Below are 24,122 nucleotides of genomic sequence, written 5' to 3' on the forward strand. Positions count from 1 at the left end.
TGAGGATAACGTGGAGATATTCAGGCCACCACTCCCAACCACCGCCCCGGAAGTCATTTCCAAGCAGCTTCCCAGGGAGAGTTCTCGACACGAAGCCAGAATGTCTGGACACCTTGGTGACCGATTCTCTGGCACAGCTGTAGAGGTCTGGGCTCGGGGTCTGAGGGCTGCGCAAAAGACCCCGTCTGCAGCTGCCTGGACGCAGAGTGACCCTCTGTCCTGCCTGGCTGCTCCGGCCCCCCATCTCCAGCTCCCCTCCTCGTCTGATCCACTTCTTCCTTCCGAGATTTATTCCTGGGCCTCAGAGCCTGGAAATAATTTGCTGACAAAGCCCCATCCCAGGCAGGTGCTTTAATTGGTTTTGTGGGAGCAGGTCTGGGAGCATCTATTTAGAAGGAAATAGAAATTATGGCGGCACCGCCTGTCCTTTCTCTGTAATGGGGACTTCGGAGTGTCTCTGTGTGGTGGGGGGCAGGGCAGCTCTGAGGAAGGCAGAGGCCTGGTCACCAGGAACCCTGGGTCTTTCTCTGGGATGCAGGTGCTTGGGCCTGAGGTGTCTGGGGCCGTAGCTGCAGGCTGGCCCCACCCCAGCCCCGCTCAGCCTCAGAATCGGGTAGGGCGGTGTCTCTACCTCACAGAGCTGAGGATGAGAAGCATCGGGGCCGAGGGGGCAGAGGGGCAAGGACACGGCTGGGGTTAGAGCTCAGGGCCCTTTTCTCCATCCTTCTTCGGGGACACCCTCGCCTTTGCTCCGTGGGCACCCTCTAAAACATAAATCCCATTTGTAACCCCTTGACTCAAAGCCCTTCCACGCCCTCCCACTGCCTTCAGCAGGAAGCCAAATTCCTTAGCTTGACTTTCAAGGTCCCTCGCTATCTGATCTCGGATGACCTCCTCAGCCACATCATTCATTGTTCCTATCTGGTCCCCACCAATAGCCTTTAGTCTTTTCTACTGGGTACCTGTGTGTTCCCCTCTGTGCGTCCCACCCTGTGCTAACACTGCAATTGCCCCGTGACTGAAGAGATCATCATGGCTTTCATTTTACAGACGAGGAAATGCAAACTCAAAAGGTTAAGTCACCTGCCACGGGTCACACAACAGGACTGGGACCCCAATCCAGGCCTATCTAGTCCATACTCTTAACTACCAAGGTATAGATGGAACTGGCCATGCTCCCTCAGGCCTTGAAATCCCCGGGTCCCCTGAAATATCCCTGCCTGCATTTTTTCCACTGGCAAACTCCTACTCATCCTTTAAAACCCACTGGATGCCACTTGCTTGGGACTCCTTCCCTGACGGGCCCCTCCCACATCTAGTCTCTTCCCTGGGCTTCTCCAAGCCCCAGCCAAGACTTCACGTCAACTCTGACCTCTGAGTTTGTTATTGCTTGTGTCAATGTCTGTCCCCCCCCTTCCCAGACAAAGAGCTGCAGCTGAGCTGTTGACCCTACACAGTGGGGGTTGTGACCCTGGAGGCCCAGCTGGGCCCTAGACTCTTGTCTTGCCTGGGTTTTGAGCAGCCTAGGCCACAGCAGCTCTGTGTGATCCTGAGCCAGGCCCCGGATCTCTGTGGACTCATTCTGCCCGCATGTAAACCTGGAGGGTCAGCCTGGAGGCATCTGCCATGCTGGGGACATTGAGGGCCAGGCTTGGGCTGGAATCTCACACACGTGACCAGTATTATTGTGACTCTTGTGATGTACATATGAGTGAGCGGGTCGTGCCAGGGTGGGTCACGTCACCAGGCCAATCTCAACTCTGTCCCTCACCTGCTACATGTGAGCTCCGGCGAGCTTCCTGATTCTCAGTTCAGTACAGAATAGTAATAATACTCCCACACCGGTTGATTCGGAGTGAGGATTTCAGGGCCTGGCCCAGAGCATATGCTCCAAAGGTTCTCACCACTGTCATCACCCTGTCCCTGCAGGCCACAGTAGGTGGTGGCAGACAGAGGGGCCTGAGGATCTCAGTCTAGACAGACAATCTGACTCACAGAGGCCAGGCCAGGGCAAAGGAGACTGCACAGGTCTCGGTTTTCTGGGCCCAAGGTGAGTAGTGAGGCTGGGTTTCCAAGCTTCTTGTTTCCTGGTGTGACTTTTCTAAGACTCCAGGACAGTGTTAGGTGGGAGCAGTTCCCGAGGACGAGGGGCAGGCTGTGGGTGGGGGGCTCAGGGGGAGGCTGGGGGCTCAGAGGAGGACTGGAGGCAGATGGATCTTCTCGGATGAGGCCGGTGGGTACAGGTGAGCATGGTCAGTGGCCAGGGGGGTGGCAGGCCAGCTTCAGCTGTCCCGATTCCACAAGCCCCAGAGTCAAGGTCCCGGCCTGGTCTCTCCACTTCCGGGTTGTGGCCGAGCCTCCGTGTCCCCTTCTGTAACCGGGAAGGGGGGGGGGGGGGGCAGCAGAGCAGAGGGGCAGGTGAGGTCGCAGCTGCGGGCTCCGGGGCCTCTCTGCACGTGACGCGGTGGCAGCGCCCGCGCCAACCCCAACCCCGGGGCTGAATCCGGGAGGGGCGGCGGGGCCACCCTGAGACTCGGAGACGGGCTGCAGGACCGAGCCGCGGGCGCCGGGGGCCGGGAAGCCGCCGCAGTGCGGACCATAGGTGGCGCCACGAGGCTGCAGTTGGGCCTCCCCGGCGGCTCCCGCGGCCGCGCGTCTCGGCCGTTCTCGGTCCCGCGTGGCCGTCCCCGCCGCCATCGGCCCGTCGGTCCGCGGAGACCCCCGTATGTGTTTGGGGCGCTAGGGGTCGCACCCCCGCCGGCGGAAGCCAAGGCCAAGGCCCAGACGGACGCGCGGGCAGGGGACAGGCGGACCTTCGAGCGGCCGGATCCCCCACCTCATACACTGTCCCCGCAGCTGCCACCCAGGCCTGGGCGACCGAGGCTCCGGAGACGCGGGCCCTACACCCTCGGGCTTTCCTGGGCCTGCGGGGTGGATGGACCGGCTCTCTGCAGCGGCTGTGCTCTGGTGGGGGGGCTGGGGAGGGTCCTGGTGGCTGTGCGACATTGAGTGGAGTCCACCCGTGTGGTGAGGGTAGTCATGAGTGGGAACAGGGACGTGTTCCGGCCTTGAGAGTCCATGGGGAGGCCTGCGTGTGCTGTGCACGGGTTTGGGTGCCTGGGGTGGGTGCTGGGCACGTGCGTCCAGCCCGGGGAATTCTTTCTTTGTTCTTAGCAGAGGTCCCCGCAGGGGCAGAGAGATGGGGTGTCTCTTCCTCCCCCTTAAATCCCCATCTCCGGGTTCCTGGGCTGCTTCCCCAAAGGGAAGACTTGAGTGGGAGATGGTCACCATCCCTTTTTGAAGGAAACAGCTGGGGTGCTGTGGTGTGTGTGTGTGTGTGTGTGTGCGTGCATGCATCTAAGTGTGTGTCTTTGTAGGGCATCCTCTTGAGTATACGCTGGGCCCAAAGAAAACTTTTGATCTCCCAGAGAAGGCCTGGAGGCGAAGCCCCGAAGGCAGGTGAGCTCGGGGGGGCCAGCTTGAGGGGTGGGGGTGGGACTGACTTGCCCCAAATCAGCAGCAGCAGCAGATTTGTATGGCCTTGGAGGTGGTGAGCTGACTGTGTGGAGGTTTTTGACCTGAGGACCGTTGTATCCTTTCCAGCTTATTCCAGAATCCACACATTTCATAAGTAGCTGCCCTGAGCTCTGAGCCTAGAGTCGGGGAAGTAGGGTTGGGAGAGGGGGTTTAGAGAGGAGTAAGGCCCCACCCCTGTCAGACATACCTAGTCCAGCAGAGCAGGTAGGACACATCTTTGGGGGCTGCACATGTTGGGGGGCGGTGGTGATCAGAAGGGGACGTGACGTGGGGAGAGAGACGGCCTAGCAGGAGCCAGAGGTTGGAGGACCTCAGTGCCAGAAAAAAGGAAATTTGAACTTTCTCCCATAGAAGCCGGGAGAATCTCTCTCCTAAACTACTGTGTCACCACCCTCACCCCACCTAGACATAGACACACACACACACACACACACACACGGATTCAGGGCATGCTGTGTGATCTGGGAGAGTTGCTTAATCTCTCTGAGCTGTATTTTCTTCCCTTCCCTCTTGGTAGCAAGCCCTGTGCCCACTACTGAGGACAGCAAAGGAGGCATGATCCAGGCCTGGCCAATCAGAGTGCCCCACCCTGGCGCTGTGGTTGGTTCAGAGATGGGCATGTGACCCCCTTGGCCAGAAGCTTTTCTGCTGGAACGGCTTTGGAACCTTCACTACCGCGTTCTTTCTTTGGCTTTTGAGCCATAAATCCCTTATCGACCTTAGCTGGTTTGCATTTTCACTGTTCTGCGATTGGGAGAGCCCTGAGCAGATCAGAAATAATAAAGTACTTCCTGTGCGGCAGGTTCATTGACGCTGTGTGTGGCGTGCCCTTCTTTATGGGAGCTGCTTTGGGTAGGGGGAAAGAGCTGAGATTGAGAGACAGATCTCAGGGACCCCATCTCTTCAGTTCCTCCCTGAGTGACCCTGGACAGGTCACTGCCCCCTCCCGAGCCTTAGTTTCCTTGTGTGTAAAATAGACACATAGTTCCTCTCTCGGGGCAGCTGCCAGGGCTCGGTCATGGCAGTGGTGGGCCTGCTGGAGGGGGCAGGAATGGCTGTCCTGGGCCTCCTGAGTGAGAGGGTTCAGAAGAGGGGCGGCCAGGGGGCGAAGGCTCCCTGACTGAAGAGGGCTGGGGCTGTGTGGCCACAGTGGGGACTGCAGGAGTGAGGGAGTGCAGTGGCGGGGGCCGGGGGACCCCCATTCTTGCCTTGCCCAGATCAAAGGTAGGAGGCTGCAGTTTTTCTGGTGGGCTCAGAACCCCCTCCTCCAGCTGGGGACAAGGAACCAGGAAGAGCCAGCAGGAGAGAGAGAGGAGGCAGACTAGCTGCTGCTGGCTGGAGCCAGAGGGTGGAGACTCTGACAGGTGGTAGAGATGCTCTGACAGGTGCGCGAGCCTCTGAGCCCGGACACCTGGAGCCCCACCAGCTCTGCTCACCAAGCAGAGATGTCTGCGACAATGGTGCTCCTATCCCTGAGCTCTCTGGCCCACTGTCCCTCCTCGCCCCTTCTCTCTCTCTGGCCACCGCTGCCCCTTCTTGCCCTCCAGTCTCTCTCTCACCTACTCGCCACAGGACAGCCCGGTGACCTCAAATCCAAATGCAACTATGAGCCGCGCTGGACCACATCCTGAATCCCCGAACCACCCTCGGGGCCCTGCCGGGCCTTCCGCCTCCGTCTTGCTGTACCGCGTCCACATGTGCTGGGTGAACTGTGTTCTCGAGGGCCTCCTGACCCTGCACGTGGGCCTGTCCTCTGTCCTATCTGCGTGACACCGGCGAACCCCACCATCTGTGCGCTAAGGTCCTGAACCTATAGGTGATTGCGTGAGCGCAGGCTGCACTAGGCCTCTAGGGCAGCCAGTGTTCCACCCGGGGCCAGACCCGGGGACCTGTGATTCGTCGTCATCGTCAATGCCGGTCTGAGGAAGCCCCATCCAGGCTCTTAGCCCAGCCCCCTAAGAGCTCTTGCTGGCCACCCACCCAGACCCTCGCCCCCTTCTCTCATTCCTCAAGGCTTTGTTCCCACCAGGGTGGCAGGATGAGTCTTTGGGGTGGGGCCATTGTCACCCTCTGCTTGTGTCCCCAGCTACTCTTCCCAGGAACTCAGACCCAAATCCAGGGACGGGGGGACACCTGGCCCTATGGCCAGTGGAGAGCCCCCAGAGGGACCTGGAGAATAAAGAGACACGGCAAATCATTCTGGCAAACTAGAAAGACTCCACGTTGTGTCCTGAGCAAGGCAAAACGAGCTGAGCACACTGGCTCGGGCAGGGTGCTGAGCGCATCACTAGCTGGAAAGGTGACACACTTCAAGGGCCATGGCCAACTAAGTTCTTTCCAAATGCTTGGTTTTGCTTTGTTTTTGTTGTCTAGGCTGATGAAAAATGTACTCTTTCCCCGCCATCAGAGAACTCAGAGGATGACGACTTCTTTTTACCACGCACTGGTTTTGCGTCCCCCTGTCTGTGATCCCGACACGGACAACTGTCAGGTGTTCCTGCTTCTGGGAAGTTACGGAGGCACGTGGAGGGAGGGGCATGACCCCGCCCCCTTCCCGAGCCTTCCCCTCTTTCCCGCCTGCTTCACCCCACCCTCCATGAGATCTGGACTCCTTAGGGGCAGGTCCATCTGGCTCTTCCCCCAGCCCTCCTCTCCCAGCAGGGCTGGGCACTGGGGAGGGTTCGAGGGATGCTGAAGGGCTGGGGGCTGCTGCTTTTCTTTACGAAACAGTAGTCATTTATTGAGCACTTACTGTTTGCCAGAGTCCATGCTGAGCATCGAGAGCCCTGCCTCCCTGGGTTCCAGGTCTATCAAGGGCTGGACACTAATTATACATTATTTGATTTCAAGGAGGACACGAACTCATAGCAGGGCTTGGTCTCCACTGGGGGTGGTGGGAGCTGGGACCTCAAAGGTGACAGAATGAAGGGCCCAAAGGGCAAGTTTGGATGGAGGGGCCAGCCAGCCAGGTGCAGGTCCTGAAGCAGGAGGGACGGCATTTTTTGAGGACAGGAAGGCAAGCCATGGAGCCAGGGCTCTGAGAGGGGGTGAGTAGTGAGGGCTGAGGTAGGTGAGGCCTGTGGAAGACAAGCACGTCGAACCCAGACGTGGCAAAGACCCTGGGCGCGGTCCACAGCCTGTGGGGAGCAGCCACTGGAGGGTTTTATTTTCTTATTTTATTTTTTTTAGTATTTATTTTTGAGAGAGAGAGAGCAAGCAGGGGAGGGGCAGAGAGAGAGGGAGACACAGAATCCGAAGCAGGCTCCAGGCTCTGAGCTGTCAGCACAGAGCCCCACGCAGGGCTGGAGCCCATGAACAGCGAGATCGTGACCTGAGCTGAAGTGGGGTGCCTAACTGACGCCCGTTGAGGCGTTTTAAAACAAAATGAGGTGGGAAGGTGGAGGGGCCCGACTGGGTCTGGGTTTCTAAAGGATCTTCCTTAGTCTGTGGAGGGGAGGATGGGTGGGAGTCGTGGAGGGGGAGGGATGGGGGTGCTGGGCCAAGGGAGGGGGCGAGGTGGGCAGGAAGGAGCGGTTGGTTTGGGGATGTGCTTTGTGATGGGGGTACCGGCACTTGCTGAGGGATGGGGTGGGGAGTGATAGGCAGGAGACCGGAGGGCCCTCCCAGGTTTCTGGCTCGTGCAGCCTAGTGGATGGAGGTGCCATGGCCAGGAGAAGGAGCAGGTCAGGGACTCCCAGCCAGGCCTGATGGGAGCCCTGGCGAGCCTTTGGCTCTGATCCATGCCAGGCTCTGGGACTCAGGAGCCTTGAGTGGCCTGTCTACATTGGATGTCAAGCCATATGGCCTCCAGATGTTTCCTGATCATTGAAGAATGTGAGTCCTGGGCAAGTGGGCCCATGGCCATAGGCATGGTGAGCTGCTCGGCTCCATCAGAAGGGGCCCTGGGCTCCCTAGTGTCTTACTCAGGGGAATGGACCTGGATGCAAAGCCTGCTGGTCCTCCACAGCTGGGCCAGCAGGAGAAGCCTGGATCTCGTTGGGGGGTGGGGTGGGGTAGTGAATGGTGGGGGCAACGAGCACTGTCTCTGGAGTCAGGCAGACCTGGGTTCAAATTCTGGCTCTCCCACATACTGGCTTGATGTTGGGCAACGGGGCCTCTCTGAGCCTCAGTCTCCCCATCTGTGAATGGAAATAATGATAATTCCTACCTCCTTATAGGCTTGTTGGAAAGGCTAAAATTAGGGAACATGCATGAAATAGCTCAGCACATAGTAAATTCTCAATAAATTTTAAGTGTTGTTGTTGGTATTATTATTATTATTACTATTATTATAGATCTTGCACACAACGGTAAATATTCTACTTCCAGACCTTTGCAAATGCTGTTTTCCCCCCTCAGAATGTCCTGGTCCCGTTGGTTTACTCAGTGTCCACGTCAGGGATCTTATCTTGGAAGCCCCTCCAGGCTCACCCCGGCACCCAGCCGACTTGATTCATCAGTCTGTGTACCGCCCTATGCCTGGTGTGCCCTCTTCACGGCACTGGCTCACCAATGGCTGTCTCTCCTCTCCTAGACTGGCCACCAGGGGTGCTGGGTCTGACTTTTCTCTGTGTCTCCAGGGCCCAGCCAGAGGCCCCAGAAACCCCCATATCATGCTTTCTGGCTCCTTACTTGAACTCTGGCTCTCTCTACCCTCAGATGCTGAACCCTCTGGGCTCAGCATTGGGAGGCCTGGGCAGGGCCCGGCAGTGAGGTGTGGGATGTCAGCTGAAGAGGGCAGGATCCAGGATCCACACTGGCCTGGGCTGGGCTAGGTGTGAGGAAGGGGGCCGGAAGGCCCAAGAAGAGCTGACGTACCTATGATGGAGGAGACGGAGGTTGAGCCCACATGAGCGAGAGAGGTGGTGGCCATCTTGCTCGTGGCCCCCTTGAACGCAAATACGAGTAAGAGGGAGCAAGAAATGTGGGGATCTTTGTCAGGGGCCAAGGCCCAGGCAGGCAGGTGGCCTAGGTCTGGAGGCATGGACAGTCCTGCTCCATTGGCCCTGGGCTGAGGTCAATTCCAGGCCTCTCTCCTCAGCCTGAACGGGAGACCCAGTTGGCTTGATGTTGGGTTTTGAGTGGAGAGGAGGGATTTTATGGCCTTGGTGAGGGGAAGTGGCAGAAAGGCAGGGGGTAGATGGCTTTCCCGGAATCCCAGATCGCGCTTTAATAATTTGTTTCAGAATTAATGTCCATTCACGCCATCTTCACTGTTCCAGCTCATTGGAAGATTAAATAAAAACCCACGCCACCCCCCCCCCCCCACCCCCCCACCCCCCACATAGAGGGAGACCAGCCCTGTTCTTTCCGGCTGGGCTGGCTGCCTGAAGCCAGCGCAGGAAATAAATCTCTCAGAGAAAACCACTTTGCTCACACGATTTCAATCCAACAGGGCATAGTGGCCCCAGTCACTTCTTGTTTTATTTAGCTGATAATCTTTTATTGTATCAGGAGACCCTCCCAGAAGCACCATGTCTCTACAGATCCGAGGCCTCCCCAGACCGCTGGGCCAGGCCTCCTGAGTGGAGCACATGCTCCCCCCATCTCCTGAGTGTCTTCCCCTTTCTGCACGCCACAGTGCCAAGGACCCCGAAGGGTGGATTCTCGGGTCCCAGGGCACCAGGGAAGGGACGGGCACTGGCCGCCTCCGGCTCCAGTGCACAGACCCAGGCCTCTATGGACCTCTGGGCCTCCAATGGCAGCATTTTGTGTTCTGGGTACCAACCCAAGGAGGCTCATCCGCCAGTGAGGCTGGGGGCAAAGTCCAACCGAGGCGTCACTCACTCACTCACTCAGCAAATATTTATCGTGGGCCTTCTCTGTGCCAGACTCCGGGAATAAAAAGTGACGAGACAGACAGGTTCCAGCCGTCTGTAGTTATGGCCTTTCCTGGAGTAAAGCCTTTGTTTTACTGTATTATCTGATTACACTTTCCTCCTCGTGTGCCATTTTCTCTGACTCAGGCGTATTCTTTTTCTCTGTTTGTTTTTTTTTTATTTCATATGGGCTATTAAGGACAGAAGCCAAGATATTAATAATATTTAGAAGTATTAGGAGTTGATAGAGTCTTCCAAAGATGAGTAAAAGCAAATCTTCACATCAAAGGGGCACATGATTGGATAATGATCACAAAAAAATCCAATAACCTTGGGGTCAGGAGAGAAAATCAGACAGCATTAAGATACTAGAGTTCTACTTCATCCAATGTTTATGAATTTTTTACTATCATTCTTTTTAGTGTGCCTCTTTATGCTAGTATCAGCCAAGCTTTGTTATGTATTAATAAACTTTCCCACACAAAATTCTTTGTGTTTATAAGTCATATCTATCATATCTTTCATAGCTCAACCCGGGCTCACTAGACTCTTTTTAATTCTCCCTAGGGCTTCATAAATGTTATGTAAATAAAAATTTGGTTCTGATTTCAATACATTTCTCATTTTTAAATTTTCCATTTTTTTTTTTTTGAGAGAGAGGGCGCAAGTGAGTGAGGGACAGAGAGAGAGAGAGAGAGAGAGAGAGAGATTGAGGGAAAGAGAGAAGCGGGGCTCACACGAAGCAGGGCTCGAGCTCACCCGATGTGGGACTTGAACTCATGAACTGGGAAAGCATGACCTGAACCGAAGCAGATGCTTAACGACTGAGCCCCTCAAGCGCTCGTGTTTTAAATTTTCTAAAATACTTTTTAGGGACACCTGGGTGGCTCGGTTAAGTGCCCGACTTTGGCTCAGGTCATGATCTCACAGTTCGTGGGTCCAAGTCCTGTGTTGGGCTCTGTGCTGACACTTCAGAGCCTGGGACCCCCACGGAGAAGGTGGAGTAGGACCGAAGACCAGTCTACGTGGACAACGTGGACAAGGGGGCAGGGCCCAGGAGCTGGAGGCCTACTTCATTTCCTGTGGGGACGCCCACCGGGTCACCAGGCTGTGTGACAAGTTCCCCGGACACCCCGAGGGCTATGCCTACATGGAGTTTGCCTCCGAGAGCTCAGCCTAGGCCGCCGTGGAGCTGGACGAGAGTGTCTTCCAAGGCCGGGCCGTCAAGGTGCTGCCCTAAAGGACCAGCTCCACGGGGATCAGCTCCGTGCACCTCGGGGGCTCGTGGGGATAGCCGGGCGCCAGGGGAGGACCATTCCCCCCACCCCACGCCAGCAGGGTGAGGCCCGCGTCAGGCCACGAGGACAGTTTCTCACCATGGTATTCCCGGACTTTGAGAGTGGGGGGCTGGGTGGGTCAGGAGTAAACAGCTGTGCTCCAGGCAGGACTATTTATTCGGCACAGAACTGCCCTGCCCCCTTCACTCTCTGGGACCTCTTGTTGGGAGCTTCAACGTGTCCCCTCCCACATTTGTATGTTGAAGTCCTAACCCCTGTACCTCAGAATGAGACAGTATTTGGAGATAGGGTCTTCGGGGAATTAATGAGGTTGAAATGAAGTCATGAGGGTGAGTTCTGATCCAGAATGACTGGTGTCCTTATGAAAAGAGGAAATTAGGACACAGAGGGATCCAGGGAGAAGTCAGCCATCTGCAAGCCAAGGAGAGAGACTTCGGGAGAAACCAACCCTGCCGATACCTTGATCTTAACACTTCCGGCTTTCAGAACTGCAAGAAAGCTCGGTGCCTGGGGGGCTCAGTCGGTTAAGCATCTGACTTTGGCTGAGGTCACGATCTCATGGTTTGTGAGTCTGAGCCCCGTGTCAGGCTCTGTGCTGACAGCTTGGAGCCTGGAGCCTGCTTCGTTCGGCTCAGGTCATGATCTCACAGTTTGTGAGTTCAAGCCTCACGTCAGGCTCTGTGCTGACAGCTCAGTGCCTGGAGCCTGCTTCAGATTCTGTGTCTCCCTCTCTCTGCCCGTTCCCCGGTTGTGCTCTGTCTCTCAAAATTAAACATATATATAAAAAAAAAAGTACTGCAAGAAAGTAAATTTCTTTTGTTTAAGCCGGTGGTACAGTGTTATGGGAGCCCTCATCAAGGAATCCACTCTCCAGTGGATTAACCTACACTCAGGGGAGGGAGCAGGGTGGCCCCCAGGAGCCGAGATCAGATGAAACATAAGATACTCAGTCCAATTAGAATCACAGATAAACAACAAACACTTTTTTTTTTTTTTTTTTTTTAGCATAAATTGAGTGGGATACACTTCCACTAAAAGTAAAAAAAGTCATCGTTCACCTGAAATTCAAATGTAACCGGCTGGCCTGCATTTTCGTTTGCTCGATCTGGATCTGGCCACCGGCCTGAGACCTGAGGCAGAGAGGCTCCCAGCAGGACAGTGGCTCAAGGACACACGGGCCAGTCCTGCTGCCCAGACCCCGGTGAGAGCCGGAGGCTGCTTCCCAGGCCTGGGCCACCCTCCCCAAACGGTTCCGTCTCCCGCACAAACATATTTATTGGGCTTGATGGCAAACAGATTATGCTTGTCCTGGGAAGGGCAGCTCGAAAGAGAAAACCTTGAAGTCCGGGAAATAATGATGGGGGGAGTTAAATTAAAGTGCATAAAACCCTCCCGAGAGATAATGTCAGGGTGAGTTACAGGCCCGATAAGGGACTGGGGGCTCACAGAGGGGGCTCGGAAAGGTCGCCTGGCGGCGTGCAGAGGACCAGGAATCATAAATATGGGGCAAGATGCCCAGCCGGGGTCGCCGGGGTGAAAATATTGGGGTCATTCCAAAAACAATTATCCTGCTTGGTTTGCTCTTCGGGTCTTGTAAATCTTTCACCTTTTATAAAAGATTTCTGGGGGAAGAAGCACTTTGGAAGCTTTAACTGATTTTTGCGGCCGCTTCCTGGTGGTTCTGCTAAAAGAAAACAAAAAGACAAAGGGGAAAAAGTAATTACCCAGCATTCTCAGGGGCACAGGGAAGGGCTAACGGGTTTCTTCTTATTCCTTGGAGTGTGTAGGCTGCCCTGGGTTTTGACTCACTCCATTTGGAGTCTGGTCACAGTTTAACAATTAATGTGTTCCGTTTCAAGTCCAGTCTCAGCGGGGCTCAGCTTTTGGGGGGCAGATGTGGCAGCCGTGTGGCGGCCATCTTGACAAACGTGGTGGCCATTCTGACTGAAGAGGCGGTGCCTTGGCCTATGTGGCGGTCCTCTTGGCTCATGCGCACCACATTCAGGGTCCTGAGGCTGCAGTGTGGGTCTAGACTGTGCCTGGCCTCAAACTCACTGCTCTGCTGTATCCCCTGTTTTCCCATTGTCTGTCCAAGGGGAACCCCGGTTCAAACTCTGTGCCTCTGTGTCTCTGTGTTCTGGGACAATCTGCAGCACCAGCAGGAGATGATAATTCATTCTGCATCAGTTTATTGAGAGCGGTTATATGCCAGCCACCCTGTGGTCCCTGCTGCCTCAGGCTCAGCTGAGGGCTTCCTTTGGGAGGCAGGCATTTCCTAGGTTTCCCTGTCCTCTGGCCACAAAATTGGTGCTACCTCAGAAATCTCTCTCCCATCTACTAGCTCATTTAATCCTCACGACCCTGTGAGAAGAGGGATTATTAGCCCTATGTTACAGATAAGGAAACTGAGGCTCCGAGAGGGAAAATGATTGGCTTAGTGCCACACAAATAGGGGATAAAGCAGAGAGGTAGGATTTCAATCCAGACTCCAGAACTGTGTTCTTCCTTGTGTCCATGCCTTTCGGTCAAGAACAATGGAGGGTTAAGACTGCTGGGTCGGGAGTCGGATGAAACCTGGGTCGAAACTGCTGCCCTGCTTCCTCCTAGCTGTGTGATCGATCTTGGGCGAGTCACTGAGCACTCTGAACCTCACTCTCTTCATCTGTCTAATGGGCACAGTGCTATAGCTCTGCCCACGCCCCTCCCGTTGCTGTGTGTGCTGTGGAGTCGAGAGGCTTATGCACCCAGGGTGTGGAGCCCAGGCCTGGAGCCTCTACTGCCCTCTAGAGGTGGAGGCCGTGGTTTATTCGTGAATATCTGTGTATGGGATTTCTCCCAGTCATCTTTCTGGTCAACCAGCTCCCAAAAGGGTATACTTATTCCAATTGAATAAATGTTTGCTGAGTGGGCCATAGACTTCCTTCAGGTTCAAGGCAGACTGAGGTGCAAAAGAAGGGTAGGCGGAGGATCAGAGAGGGGGGTGGCCGTGCCCGCCCCAAACTAAACCCAGAGTGTTCACATAGGAATATTGTTCATTGATTCATTGATTCATTCGTTGATTCATTCATTCCACAAATGTTATTGTGTGGAGGGCCTGCTCTGCTAGGTGCTGGGAATACAGTGAACGGGGACCAAGAGGACCTGAGTCCCCCGGGCTCAGAAATCATATCCAAGGCTGAGAGGCAGATGGGAGCCAAAGAAGCCAGGGAGGAGGCCACTGCTGTGTGGTACAGAATGGTGAAGATGGGAGTCTGGACAAAGATGGAGTGATGATCCCCACGGAAGCCTATGGGATAACTGAGGCTCAGAGAGGCAAAGTGATTTGCCCAAGGTCACACAGTTAGTAGGCGACACAGCTGGTTTGCCTGACTCTGGAGGCCACGCTCTCAGCTGGTCCCTGACACGGTTTCCCTTGGATTGCCTGAAAGAGCATTACCAGCCTGAGTTCTGACTTACCCCAGTTCTAGAAACATGTACACATGCTTTGGCAAAAGGGTGCTTGGGAAATGCTGTCTGCGTCAGCCCCTTCCCAGAGCACAGTAAACGGTGGTTAGTTAAAGGCTCTGAGAAGTCCTGCAGGAGAAGAGCCTGCTGAACAGGTACAACACAGCATTTCCCATCTATGTCCATGGAACCCTTTCTGGGGCCGGGACGCCTTCTGGCTTCGTTCCATTCATTCACAAACCTTTGTTGGGCACATACTACATGCCAGGCACTGACCCCTGTAGTCCCCACCCCCAGGTTGCAGACAGTTAGTGTAAGTCACTTCCCTGGGGTTTCACCCTAAGACAGTGCACCTGGGCAGGAGGAGGGTGTAGAAGATTGTCACCCAACTGCACATTCCTGAGTTCCTGTGGACAGATACCTGCCTGCACGACCCCCTCCTTGGCCCAGCTGCTGGTCCCACTGGGGCCCTCAGACGCCCCCACAGTCTCCCCCTGGGAGTTGGTGCTCAGAGGTGAAGGAGTGACAGGGTGGTGGCCGTGCAGATGGGGAGCATGCGGTCTTGGGGGCTGGTGCTTATGGGTATCTTCACCACCAGGATGCCCAAAAGGAGCCAGAGAGAGGGAGAGGTGACCCACAGCCCAGGCCTCTGAGAAGGGGAGTGTGGCCCGGTCCTCGAGGGCCCCGCTTGGTTCCCACAGTGCCTGGCTGTGCTGAGGCCTGTGGGTTTTTATGGGGCTCCCGTTGCCTGCGGTCTCGTGGGCTTCTGTTCCTTGCAGTCAAAATGCCTTGGCTAAGAGGATGCCTTCGGGGGGTCAAAGCCACCCAGCTCTGGCGGGGCCCTCCCTGGATGCCCTGGAAACCAGAAACTCCAGTCAGCAGCGGAAGGAGCAGAGCAGCAGAGGCGGGCCTTGCCAGCTCAGGCAGGCTTCCTAGAGGAGGAGGAGGTGTTGGAGTCAGGCCAGCCGGACAGCCCAGTTCAGGCATCTGCTGGAAGGCTGTGGATATGACGTGAGGAGCAGGGGCTTGGGCAGCTGGAACGGCCCTGTTCAAATCCCAGTTCCGCCCTCAGCAGCCGTGTGACCTTGGGAAAGCGACAGGACTCCTGTGAGCCTCGACTTCCTCATCTGTCAAATGGGATAATGACAGAGCCTCAAGGTGATCTTTAAGGCCGTAGCCCAGAGTGGCCCAGAGGAAGATTCCACTGGTGGGAGTGTTGGCCCCGCAACAGAGACAGGGTTCTTTTCCTGGTCTTCACATTCTTTTTCTCCTCCGAAGAACCAGAGACTCTCTGGAAAGTACTCTTTGACCTGAAAAAGCCCCCAACTGGACGCTCCTGTGGGTCTGTTCCAGACATGACTTTGCAAATCAGATGTGACAGGGAAACGTGTGCCAAGATGGTGGCCAGCTGTTCGGCTGTGGGGAAGGGGCTGCTTGGAGACGTGTTCGGCCTCCTCGGAGAGCAGACGGCCGTCAGCTTCGGCTGTGCCCGGAGCACAGGTGTGTGAGGGTGGGCGCCCCTGCCTGGGAGGGGAGGGAGGGTTAGCGGGCTGCTGGTGGATGAAGCTCACACACACACACACACACACACACACACACACACCCCACTATTCCCCGGGGGCGCTGTGGTCGAATCGAGGATTCCACCTCCACTGTGCCCGTATGGAGGAGGGAGCCCTACAGGTGGGGACATTCGGGACTGGAGTCAGAGGCAGGTCCAGGTCCCACGAACGCCCCTTTCCTTGCTGGGCAAACTCCTTCACCCTTTAGGCCTTGTTATCGTGGAAGGATGCTGTGGACCCCCACTTCCCGCTGAGTTTGAAAAAATTAAAAAAAAAAAAGGTATTTAGCAGAGTGGTTGGCACATAATAACTGCTAAAGAGGTGCCCTGATTTTACCTGCCCCCTCCCCTGCTCTGGTAAATGGGGCCCCTTCCCCCGAGCCCCAAAGTCATGGACCTGCTGCCCATCATGGTAGCTCAGCCCCTAGCCCCAGGGATTGGCCCAGGGATGGACATGTGATCCCTGTGGGGCCAATCAGAGACCTGGCCTGGGATGTGTATATGGTATTTGGGAGAGAGATCCTTCTGAGGCTTGGAAATCTTGTCTAGGTCATTCTTGCCATGTGGAGGATGCCTTCTTTCTTCTTTCTTCTTCTTCTTCTTCTTTTTTTTTAAGTTTATTTATTCACTTATTTAAGTAATGTCTACACCCAGGGTGGGGCTTGAACTCATAACCCTGAGATCAAGGGTTGCATGCTCTACCAACTGAGCCAGCCAGGTGCCCCAAGGACGTCCTTCTCAGGAACAGAAAATGAAGCCCAGAAACGGGACAGTAGAGCTGAGGGGCATCAAGGTGACACAGGGCACTGGTGACACTTACGTTGACCAAAGGCTGGTCTCCCGCGTTGGGAGGTGCGAGTATCAGCTGGGAGGGGCTCTGTGGCAGCCTAGGAAGGACATCTGGTCCCTGCTCCCCAGGGAGATAAGTCCCTCCCCTGAGCCCAAAAGTCTCCTTTTCCAGCACGGGAGAAATCCCATCCGGGAGTAGCCGCCGGGAGGCCCCCTCTCCATAGAAGTGGAGGATTTCTTGGCTAAGCATGAAGACAACCATCTGTGAGCTCTAGGCCCCTGTGGCACCGCGGCCGTGGGTCCCACAGCAAGGCTGCCTGAGCTCAGAGGGAGGCCGAGGAGTCACCTCTTGCTAACAGCTCTCCCCACGGACGGGCTGGACTTGAAAGGCACTGGCCTTTCTCCTCCTTGGAGAGTTCCCCTTGCAGTTCTCTGCCTTGGAACCTGTCCTCCCCCGGCATTCACCACTTGTCGTCCTCCAACTAGATCATTCTGAGCCACCCGGAGCCTTTACCAGGAGCCCCTGGCAGCGAACAGAAGAGGGCTGTGTCTGCTTCTACTCCCCAGGCCCAGCAGCTTCTGTTACAGACATCTGGCCATCTGAGCACTTAGAGACAGGGTCATGGCCTCATGGACCAGGAGTTCCCAAGGGCAGGCTCTACATCAGATCATTTCCACACATTCAGGGCCTGTTTGGGCAGACTCCAAGGTAGGCACTGGTGGATGCTTGTTGAATGAATGCTGAATGCTTACATTCTGCCAGAGTTGAGGAACTCACTCCTCATCAGGAAACTGCTCTCACCTTATAGTAGCTGCCTTGGAAGGATTCCTTGGGTTTCTTCTGGGGTGGGTTAGACGGGGGTCCCTACCTGGCTCCCGGGTCCCCCAGCCTCCCACAATGGCAGCAGCTCCCTCTCCCCATGCCTTCCTCTTGCCAGGATGGAGACAGTCTTTGTAAATCTAAGTTAACACGGCGGCTGCTTTAGTCGCAGACCCTGGTTGGAGTCTAAACTGTGGCTTGTCTCTGTCAGTCAAGGCATTCTATCTTCCCCTGAAAGCCATTAGAAAGCAGAGCTGCCCTCCCACCGGATTTCAGGTCTCCGCGCTAAATTTGTAATTCTGGTTAGTGATTGCTTGGAAAGAGGCCTTTCCTCCACATTGCCTCGATCATGGCGGCTCCTACGGCCCCGGGGCCTCCCTGGGCGTGACCTCACCGGATCCCCTCAGCAGCCCATGAGAGACGTCTTATTATTTCTGCCTGCATCTCACAGATGGGCCGTCAGGCAGATGGAAGGATTCACTCCAAGACCCTGGCACGGTGACTCCGGCAGGAGGGTGTGGGCCCCGGTCAGTGCAGCCCCCGACCCCAGAGTGCCAGCTGTGGGGAGAGTGTTCATGCAGGCCCCAGGCCCTGACCTTGGATGCCCCGGGGGACATGAAGCCCCCACCCTATTTGCCCCTAAAGGCAACTGTGGACCCCCCTCCCCGCCATTATCAGAGCCTTCCCCTGGCTCTTCAAGGCCTACCCCCCGGGAGGGGGAGTCCTAGGAGGCCGCAGCCGGTGGGCCAATCATGAGGCTTCACAAAGACAGCTTTGGGGGGCCCTGCATTGTGGGGTGATTGAGGACTCACTCTAGGGGCTGGAGCCAGGTACAGATCAACCCAAACGATCTACTCGAGTTTGCACACATGTCATCATCGTGGACCCCTCAGCAAGGCCAGCCAGTTCACCCTGGAGGTCACCTACTCTGTGGAGCCGATGACAGCCCCCTTTCATGTGTATTCTCTCAAACATCACCTGTGCACAAGCTGACCTTGGCCCTGTTTGGGGGCCAGGAAACAGGCACAGAAAGCACACCAAAGTCACCTGCTGGCAAGTGGCAGAACTAGCGCTTGACCCCATCCTGACCACAGCGCCCATGCCCTTGGCCCTGGGCCATCCTGGCTCCCCAGACCGGGGCTGCTCTAGTGAATTCTCCCCATAGCCACAAAGCAGCTGTGACTTTCCAGTAAGGAAACGAGACTTCTGACACCTCCCCAGGATCCCAGGGTTTGGCTCAGATGCTCCCCAGTCCAGAGGAGTAACCCCCAAGATGAGGTGGGTGCAGAGGTTTGGGGGCCACCTTGATCTAGAACTTTCCTTCTCTCCTAATTTACAGCCTCCGCCATCCTTTTTCTCCAATGTACATCAGCTAAACCCTTAAAAGAGTCAAGGGCTTGAAGAATGCTAAAAATTTAATGTATGTTAAAAGGGTATTAAATTCTAAACTAAAATTTACATGGGAATATGACATTAAAATATTTTTAGCTTTCAGGAAGCTGGGGGCTGGAATGCTATAACACAGACGAATTTTATCATTTTAAAAAGAATTAGCCTCACAGTATTTCTTACGTATTCATGGAGGGAATGCATACAGATGGGAGCTCTGTCTGGAGTTTCTCTGCAGAGGCAGGCAGGGGGGGTGGGCGTGGGGTGGAAGGGGGCGGGTGGGCACTGAGAGGGGGGCGGGGAGGGGGGCTCAGAGACCTTCCCTAGGGGCCTGGGTTCACGCCCTGAGGCCTGAAGTCCTGCTGGCCGGGAAGACCTTGGCCAGGGTGTTCCCAGTGAGTATGTGACCTGGGCACCCTTGTCTCATGGCTGCCCATCCCCCACTGTGCACCAGGCCTGCGACATTATCTTATTTATGCCTCGTGCAACTGTCATAGGGCTCCCTCCAGCCGGTGGCGCAGCTCAGGAGCAGTGTCCTGCTTCTGAATTAGGAGGGGGGAGCCCCAGGGACGGGCAGAGCTGGGTCCCTGACACAGCTGCCTCTCCCCAGCCCACCCCTGCTCCAGGTATCGTCACAGGGCAGAGAGCCAGAGGGGCTCCTCTGCCCACCTGCTCTGGGACCCTGTGACCCAGCAAGGGTCCCCAAAGGCCTATTACACTAGAGGTCATGGTCAAGGGAGGGCCCCGCACTTGGTGGCCCATTCAGTCCTTGTCACAGCCTGGGGGGCGCTGACTGGGGATGGTTGTCCTAGGCAGCCCAAAGTGGGAGCTGAGTGCATACCAGCCCAGGCTGGGTCACTAACCCCTTATCACTGAGATGAGCTCTCTCTAAGCAGTTTATTTAAAAAAACATTTTTTTTTTAAGTTTATTTATTTTGAGAGAGAGAGAAAGAAAGCACACATGTGTGTGGGTGAGGGGCAGAGAGAGAGAGGGAGAGAATCTCAAGCAGGCTCTGCACTGTCAGCACAGACCCCGACTCGGGGCTCGATCTCACGAACCGTGAGGTCACGACCTGAGCCAAAATCTAGAGTCAGACACTTATCTGACCGAGCCACCCAGGCACCCCTGAGAGGAGTTCTACTTTCTCCATTTTACAGATGGGGAAACTGAGGCTCCCCAATCACCTGGCTGGACAAGGGCAGGCCGGGGCTTCCTACCTGGGGCTTTGACTTTAGGCCACGGCTGTATCCTGGAGGAGGCCCCTGGACCCCTGGGGTTGGTGACAGCGGAAAGGCCCAGCAGACAGCCCTCCCCACCCTGGCTGAGGGCACCTGCAGTCGGCCGGGACGGGGAGGGGAGAGCGGCTCAGACTGGCAGCCAGCTCTGGTCCCAGGAGGAATCCCGGCCAGGACAGGGGCCGGCACGGGCAGAAATGACCACTCGCTGCCTGGCGGGCGCCTCCCCAGCCGCCGCACCTCCGGGAGGTCACTCATTGGCAGTTAAAAATCTATTGTGACTTGTCAGAAAAATGAATAAATGGGCACATTATTTTTTCATTCCAGACCTCAGCATCTGTTTGTCTAATCAGGAAGGAGAGTGGGGAAGTCGGCAAGGGCTGCCGTGCACGTTTCATGTAAGTTTTCCTCTGTCAGAGGAGTTTAAATGGGTAATGAACAGGCTGTGGTGATTTGAAATATAATCCCATTACGCTGACGAGATTACAGGGCTTCGAGACTTCACAAATCACTCTTAGGGCTTTTATAGCAAACACCACCCTGTTGGGACTTTGCATTTAAGCAGAGGTGTTTGGTGGGAACGGAACATGACAGGCTTAACTCTTTCCCCCTCCTGGGCTGCTCTGTGAACAGCAGGGCCCTCCCCGTGGGGCCTTGGTGGTGCCTGCAGGATGTGGGGCGTTTAGGCCTCATCGGCCATCGGGGGCCAAGACGGAGGCCGGTCGGGAGGCTGGAGGCCGACCTAGCCACTTCCCAGGGGAGGGACTCTGCTACTCTGCCTGCTACCGCATCTGCAGAAGGAGGATTAGGGGGCCGGGGGCCATCACGCCGGGCCCTTCCCAGCCCGGTTGGTGGGAACGGTTCCAGCTTCCTGACACACTCCTGCACGCTGTGTAACCTACCCCTCAGGGAGCCCCAGGACACCCGTGACACCTGGAACTGGCCGCCGCACCACATACCTCAGGCTCCAGGCCCACGCTGGTCCCCCCAGAGTTTCCATGGCAGCCACTCCGGGGTAGCCTGGGGATCACTTGTCCATCTCCTGGCCTCACCAGACCGTGAGCGCCTTGACCGCTACGTCAGAACCTCGCTCCCCTCCCACCGCTGATGTTTGGCAACCTGACCCGGGGAACGGAAGCAGCTGGTGGGTTTTCAGGGGCACAACGGGGGTGGGGGTAAGCTTCTTCACCATGAAGAGAAGACTCAGGGTGGGGGTCAGTGTGGACACCGGTCCTGGGGCCGCGGTAGGGGGTGCTGGGAGGCAGCTGCCGCTCAGGGTGGAAAAGGGATCTGACGTGCAGAGGCTGAGGCGCGCTGGGTGGTTCTGGCAGGCCACTAGGGAAGGTCAGCCTAGGGTGACCAAATGGGCCAACCAGGAAAAGCACTGAGCCGCACGGGGGCGCGTGCTCCACTGGCGGAGGTGTGCAAGCAGGGGCTCAAAGACTGGGAGGGCACACGCACTTGCCGCCCCAAGAGAGGAGGATGGACTAAACGGCCGCGAGACTTTCTCGGAATTCTTGTTCAGAAGCAGAAAGGCTCCTGCAAGTTTTGGCAAACAGAAACCGCCGGAAAGAAGGCTGGGCTCACTGATTCCGAGACATGTAAGACACTCTCTAGAAAGCTCCGCAGAGGTCACCTACTCCAGCATCTCTATTTACGGATGAGGAAACCGAGGCCCCGCGGAGGCAGTGCCCACCTCAAGGCCGCAAAGCCACCAGCTGTGGCTGCGGGTGTCGGTCGTGGTGTGTCCCAATGGGAGGTGAGACCCTTCCACGCCCCAAGTCCTCACCTCTGGAACGGAGGTAATGCCAGGACCTGCCACAAGTCGGCTGTGGGAGTTACAGGGGCCCAGGCGTATGGGTCGGGGCCCAGCACACAGCCCGCCTGGTGTGCTGTAGGCCAACAGGCCGGGGTGGGGGGCGGGGGGGTGTGGTTCCCAGCGGGCAGCTGAGGCCAGGGCTCCAGGGAGCGGGGCTGCCCGCACTGTCATGTGGGGTGGGGGCGGGGCCGCCCCGGAGCCAGGTCAGGGGTGCTGCTGGGAGAGCAAGTGGGGCCCGGGGGGACCTTACCTTGGCTCTGCTGAGCTCCTGCTTTGTCAGGTGTATCCCCGAGGAGCTCCTGGTCCTCTTAAAATCCAGGTGTGGGGTGTGAGAGAGGGGCCGAGGAAAAACTGAATTTAAATGGTTCTGATATCTGGTCGGCCTGGGTGGTTTTACGGTGTTCCCCCTTCAATTCTTGCGTCAGCTGGATGGACGAGCTTTACGTAAACTGCGCGCGGGCCATACTTCCTGATACGAGAACGGGGTGGGTCTCGTACTGGAGGGAGGTCAAGATCTCGATGTCACCCCCGAGTGAAGAGGGTCATCCTGTCTTGCTCAGTATGTGAGGAGGCCCGCGGTGCATTTCAGAGACCTTCGGCACATCAGCTGCCGCGAATGCCCCTCCCCAGAGTGACGCGCAAGTCTGGATAATGTGCTCGAGACTTCGAGAATTCAAAGCAATACGCAAAAGATGGTATTTATATGACTTTTATTTTAATATCGTTTTAATATTGAATATGTCACAAGATTTAATGACCAAATTAGTCATTTACATTTTTCAAAGGTATCTAAATATAAAATTGCTAAAAATCCAAATACAGATAGCAAGCTACAAATAATATTTCTTTTGTTTCTGGGGTGGGTAGGAATGGAAGACGTTAGAAAAGGATGCTTCTGTTGGCTGAACAAAGATCAGAATGAAAGAGGAATTCATTAAAATGCCCCCAGTGCAAAGAAACACACTCGACTTCGAGATGCTGTTTTCGTCACATCTCTTCCTGTACAACAATTTAAAAAACTGTTTGAAACGCGGGTCCTCAGTGAAACATCCGGTCCTCGACCCTGGCCGGGGACCGTGCGAAAGGACGTCACCCTGGGAGGGACCCTGGAGTGGCTGGTGAGGACCGCAGAGGCATCTGGTGTGGCCAGAGGTGTGGTGTCAGCGATGCTCGATCCTTGCCCGCCCCCCACCCGCGCAGTCGGACCCGGGGGAGCAGGCGCCCCTCTGCCCTGCCATCTCTGCTCACCGCGCCCTGACAGAGTGAGACAAAGCAGCGTCCCGCCTGCTCAGACAAGAAGGCAGGCACTGTGTGGACAGGAGGAAGGGGAGCGGGGGCCCTTCTGAGTCAGTAGAGCAGAGACTCTCCCAATTCCAGGAGAAGTCCACATGCAGGTCTAATTGCTAGCTGAAACGGACACTTGCTATTTAAGAAATGGAAAAGCCCGCTTGTGCCGGGAGCTCAGCGTGACCCGAAGACCAGCCGTCACCCCATTCTCCCGGCGCCCCGGGAATAAACTGCACGCAGTGCCGCGTCTCTAAAACCAAGAGGTTCTGGGATGAGCGGGCGAGAGGTGACGCCTGAAGGGGCACAGCCTGGGACACACATCGCCGGCTCCCCTTCCTAACTTTAGTAAGATACTATCCTCAAAGCAATGCACTCATTTAAACAAATGGCGTAGTTAAAACTATTGACTAAGCCCTAAACATTTCTTCTGAGAAATCGAGCCACAGCTTTTCCAATCTGCTTGTTCAATATGGGAACAGATTTTAAAGAGAATGACATGATCAATCCTCTGCCCCAAAGAATGGCCCGTCATACCAACCGTGGTAAAGAGTACACCTGTTTATTAAAAGGAAAAAAAAAAAAAAGAAATGTACATTTTTGTTCTTCGTTTGTTTTAAGAAATTTGATCAAGTTGCAAGGAAATGTCTGGGCATGGCTATGTACATCCTCAGCAGGGCCGTCGGGCAGTGAAGACGGCTGGGCGGGGTGTCTGTGTTCTGGCCCCTGGCACTGCTCATCAAAGCCACTGCCGCTCAGGCTTCGGTCCCGTGGAGATGTCCCCGGCTCCGTTCCCCAAGAGCCCCCCAGCCTTGTGGCCGTGAGCCAGGGGCTGGCCTGCCCCTGAGGACTGCGGGACACGGGGTGGGCTCTAGGGCCACCTGGCCCCGGCAGGCAGGCTCTGAGCTACGGCGACAGATTGGGGTTGGAGGCCGGTGTCATTGCTGCCCTGATTTCTTCTCCTTCTGGAAGCTGAAGCTTGTACGTCTGTTCAGTTTTCTTTGTTTTTGAGCAAAATAGTCAGCCCGGGCAGTGCTTGCTCGTGATTCCAGGATGTAGTTCACCTAGAAAGCAAGAGGACACAGTCCAGTCACTCGGCAGCCTCTCCGTTCGCCCAGGGCGAAGA

The 24,122-nt window shown here is 55.9% G+C and overlaps 2 protein-coding genes and 1 non-coding gene across 8 annotated transcripts in view; 2 read left to right on the forward strand and 1 right to left on the reverse strand.

Moving 5' to 3' along the window:
- The first annotated feature begins 532 nt into the window (after positions 1–532).
- Positions 533–4,348, forward strand: LOC128778599 (rabphilin-3A-like). Its single transcript, XM_053908014.1, has 4 exons — positions 533–613; positions 2,511–2,723; positions 3,378–3,459; positions 4,055–4,348. Exons 1-4 carry the CDS (start codon positions 533–535, stop codon positions 4,159–4,161), a joined length of 483 nt encoding a protein of 160 aa, XP_053763989.1. The 3' UTR covers positions 4,162–4,348.
- Positions 4,349–12,222: 7,874 nt separating this feature from the next.
- LOC128778764 (U5 spliceosomal RNA) lies at positions 12,223–12,335 on the forward strand. The gene has a single exon (XR_008424476.1). It is a non-coding gene; the product is annotated as a U5 spliceosomal RNA (small nuclear RNA).
- A 10,070-nt stretch (positions 12,336–22,405) lies between these two features.
- MAPKAP1 (MAPK associated protein 1) overlaps positions 22,406–24,122 on the reverse strand; it is a 243,021-nt gene continuing 241,304 nt past the window's right edge. For all 6 annotated transcript variants that reach the window (XM_019421134.2, XM_019421132.2, XM_019421131.2 and 3 more), the window contains one exon: positions 22,406–24,060. In XM_019421134.2, the coding sequence (XP_019276679.1) occupies positions 23,935–24,060 (126 nt within the window). In that variant the 3' untranslated portion in view covers positions 22,406–23,934. The remainder of the gene's footprint in view (positions 24,061–24,122) is intronic.

The sequence above is a fragment of the Panthera pardus genome, unplaced genomic scaffold, assembly GCF_024362965.1.
Source record: "Panthera pardus isolate Hobbes unplaced genomic scaffold, ASM2436296v1 HiC_scaffold_20, whole genome shotgun sequence".
In the NCBI taxonomy this organism is placed as follows: domain Eukaryota; kingdom Metazoa; phylum Chordata; class Mammalia; order Carnivora; family Felidae; genus Panthera; species Panthera pardus.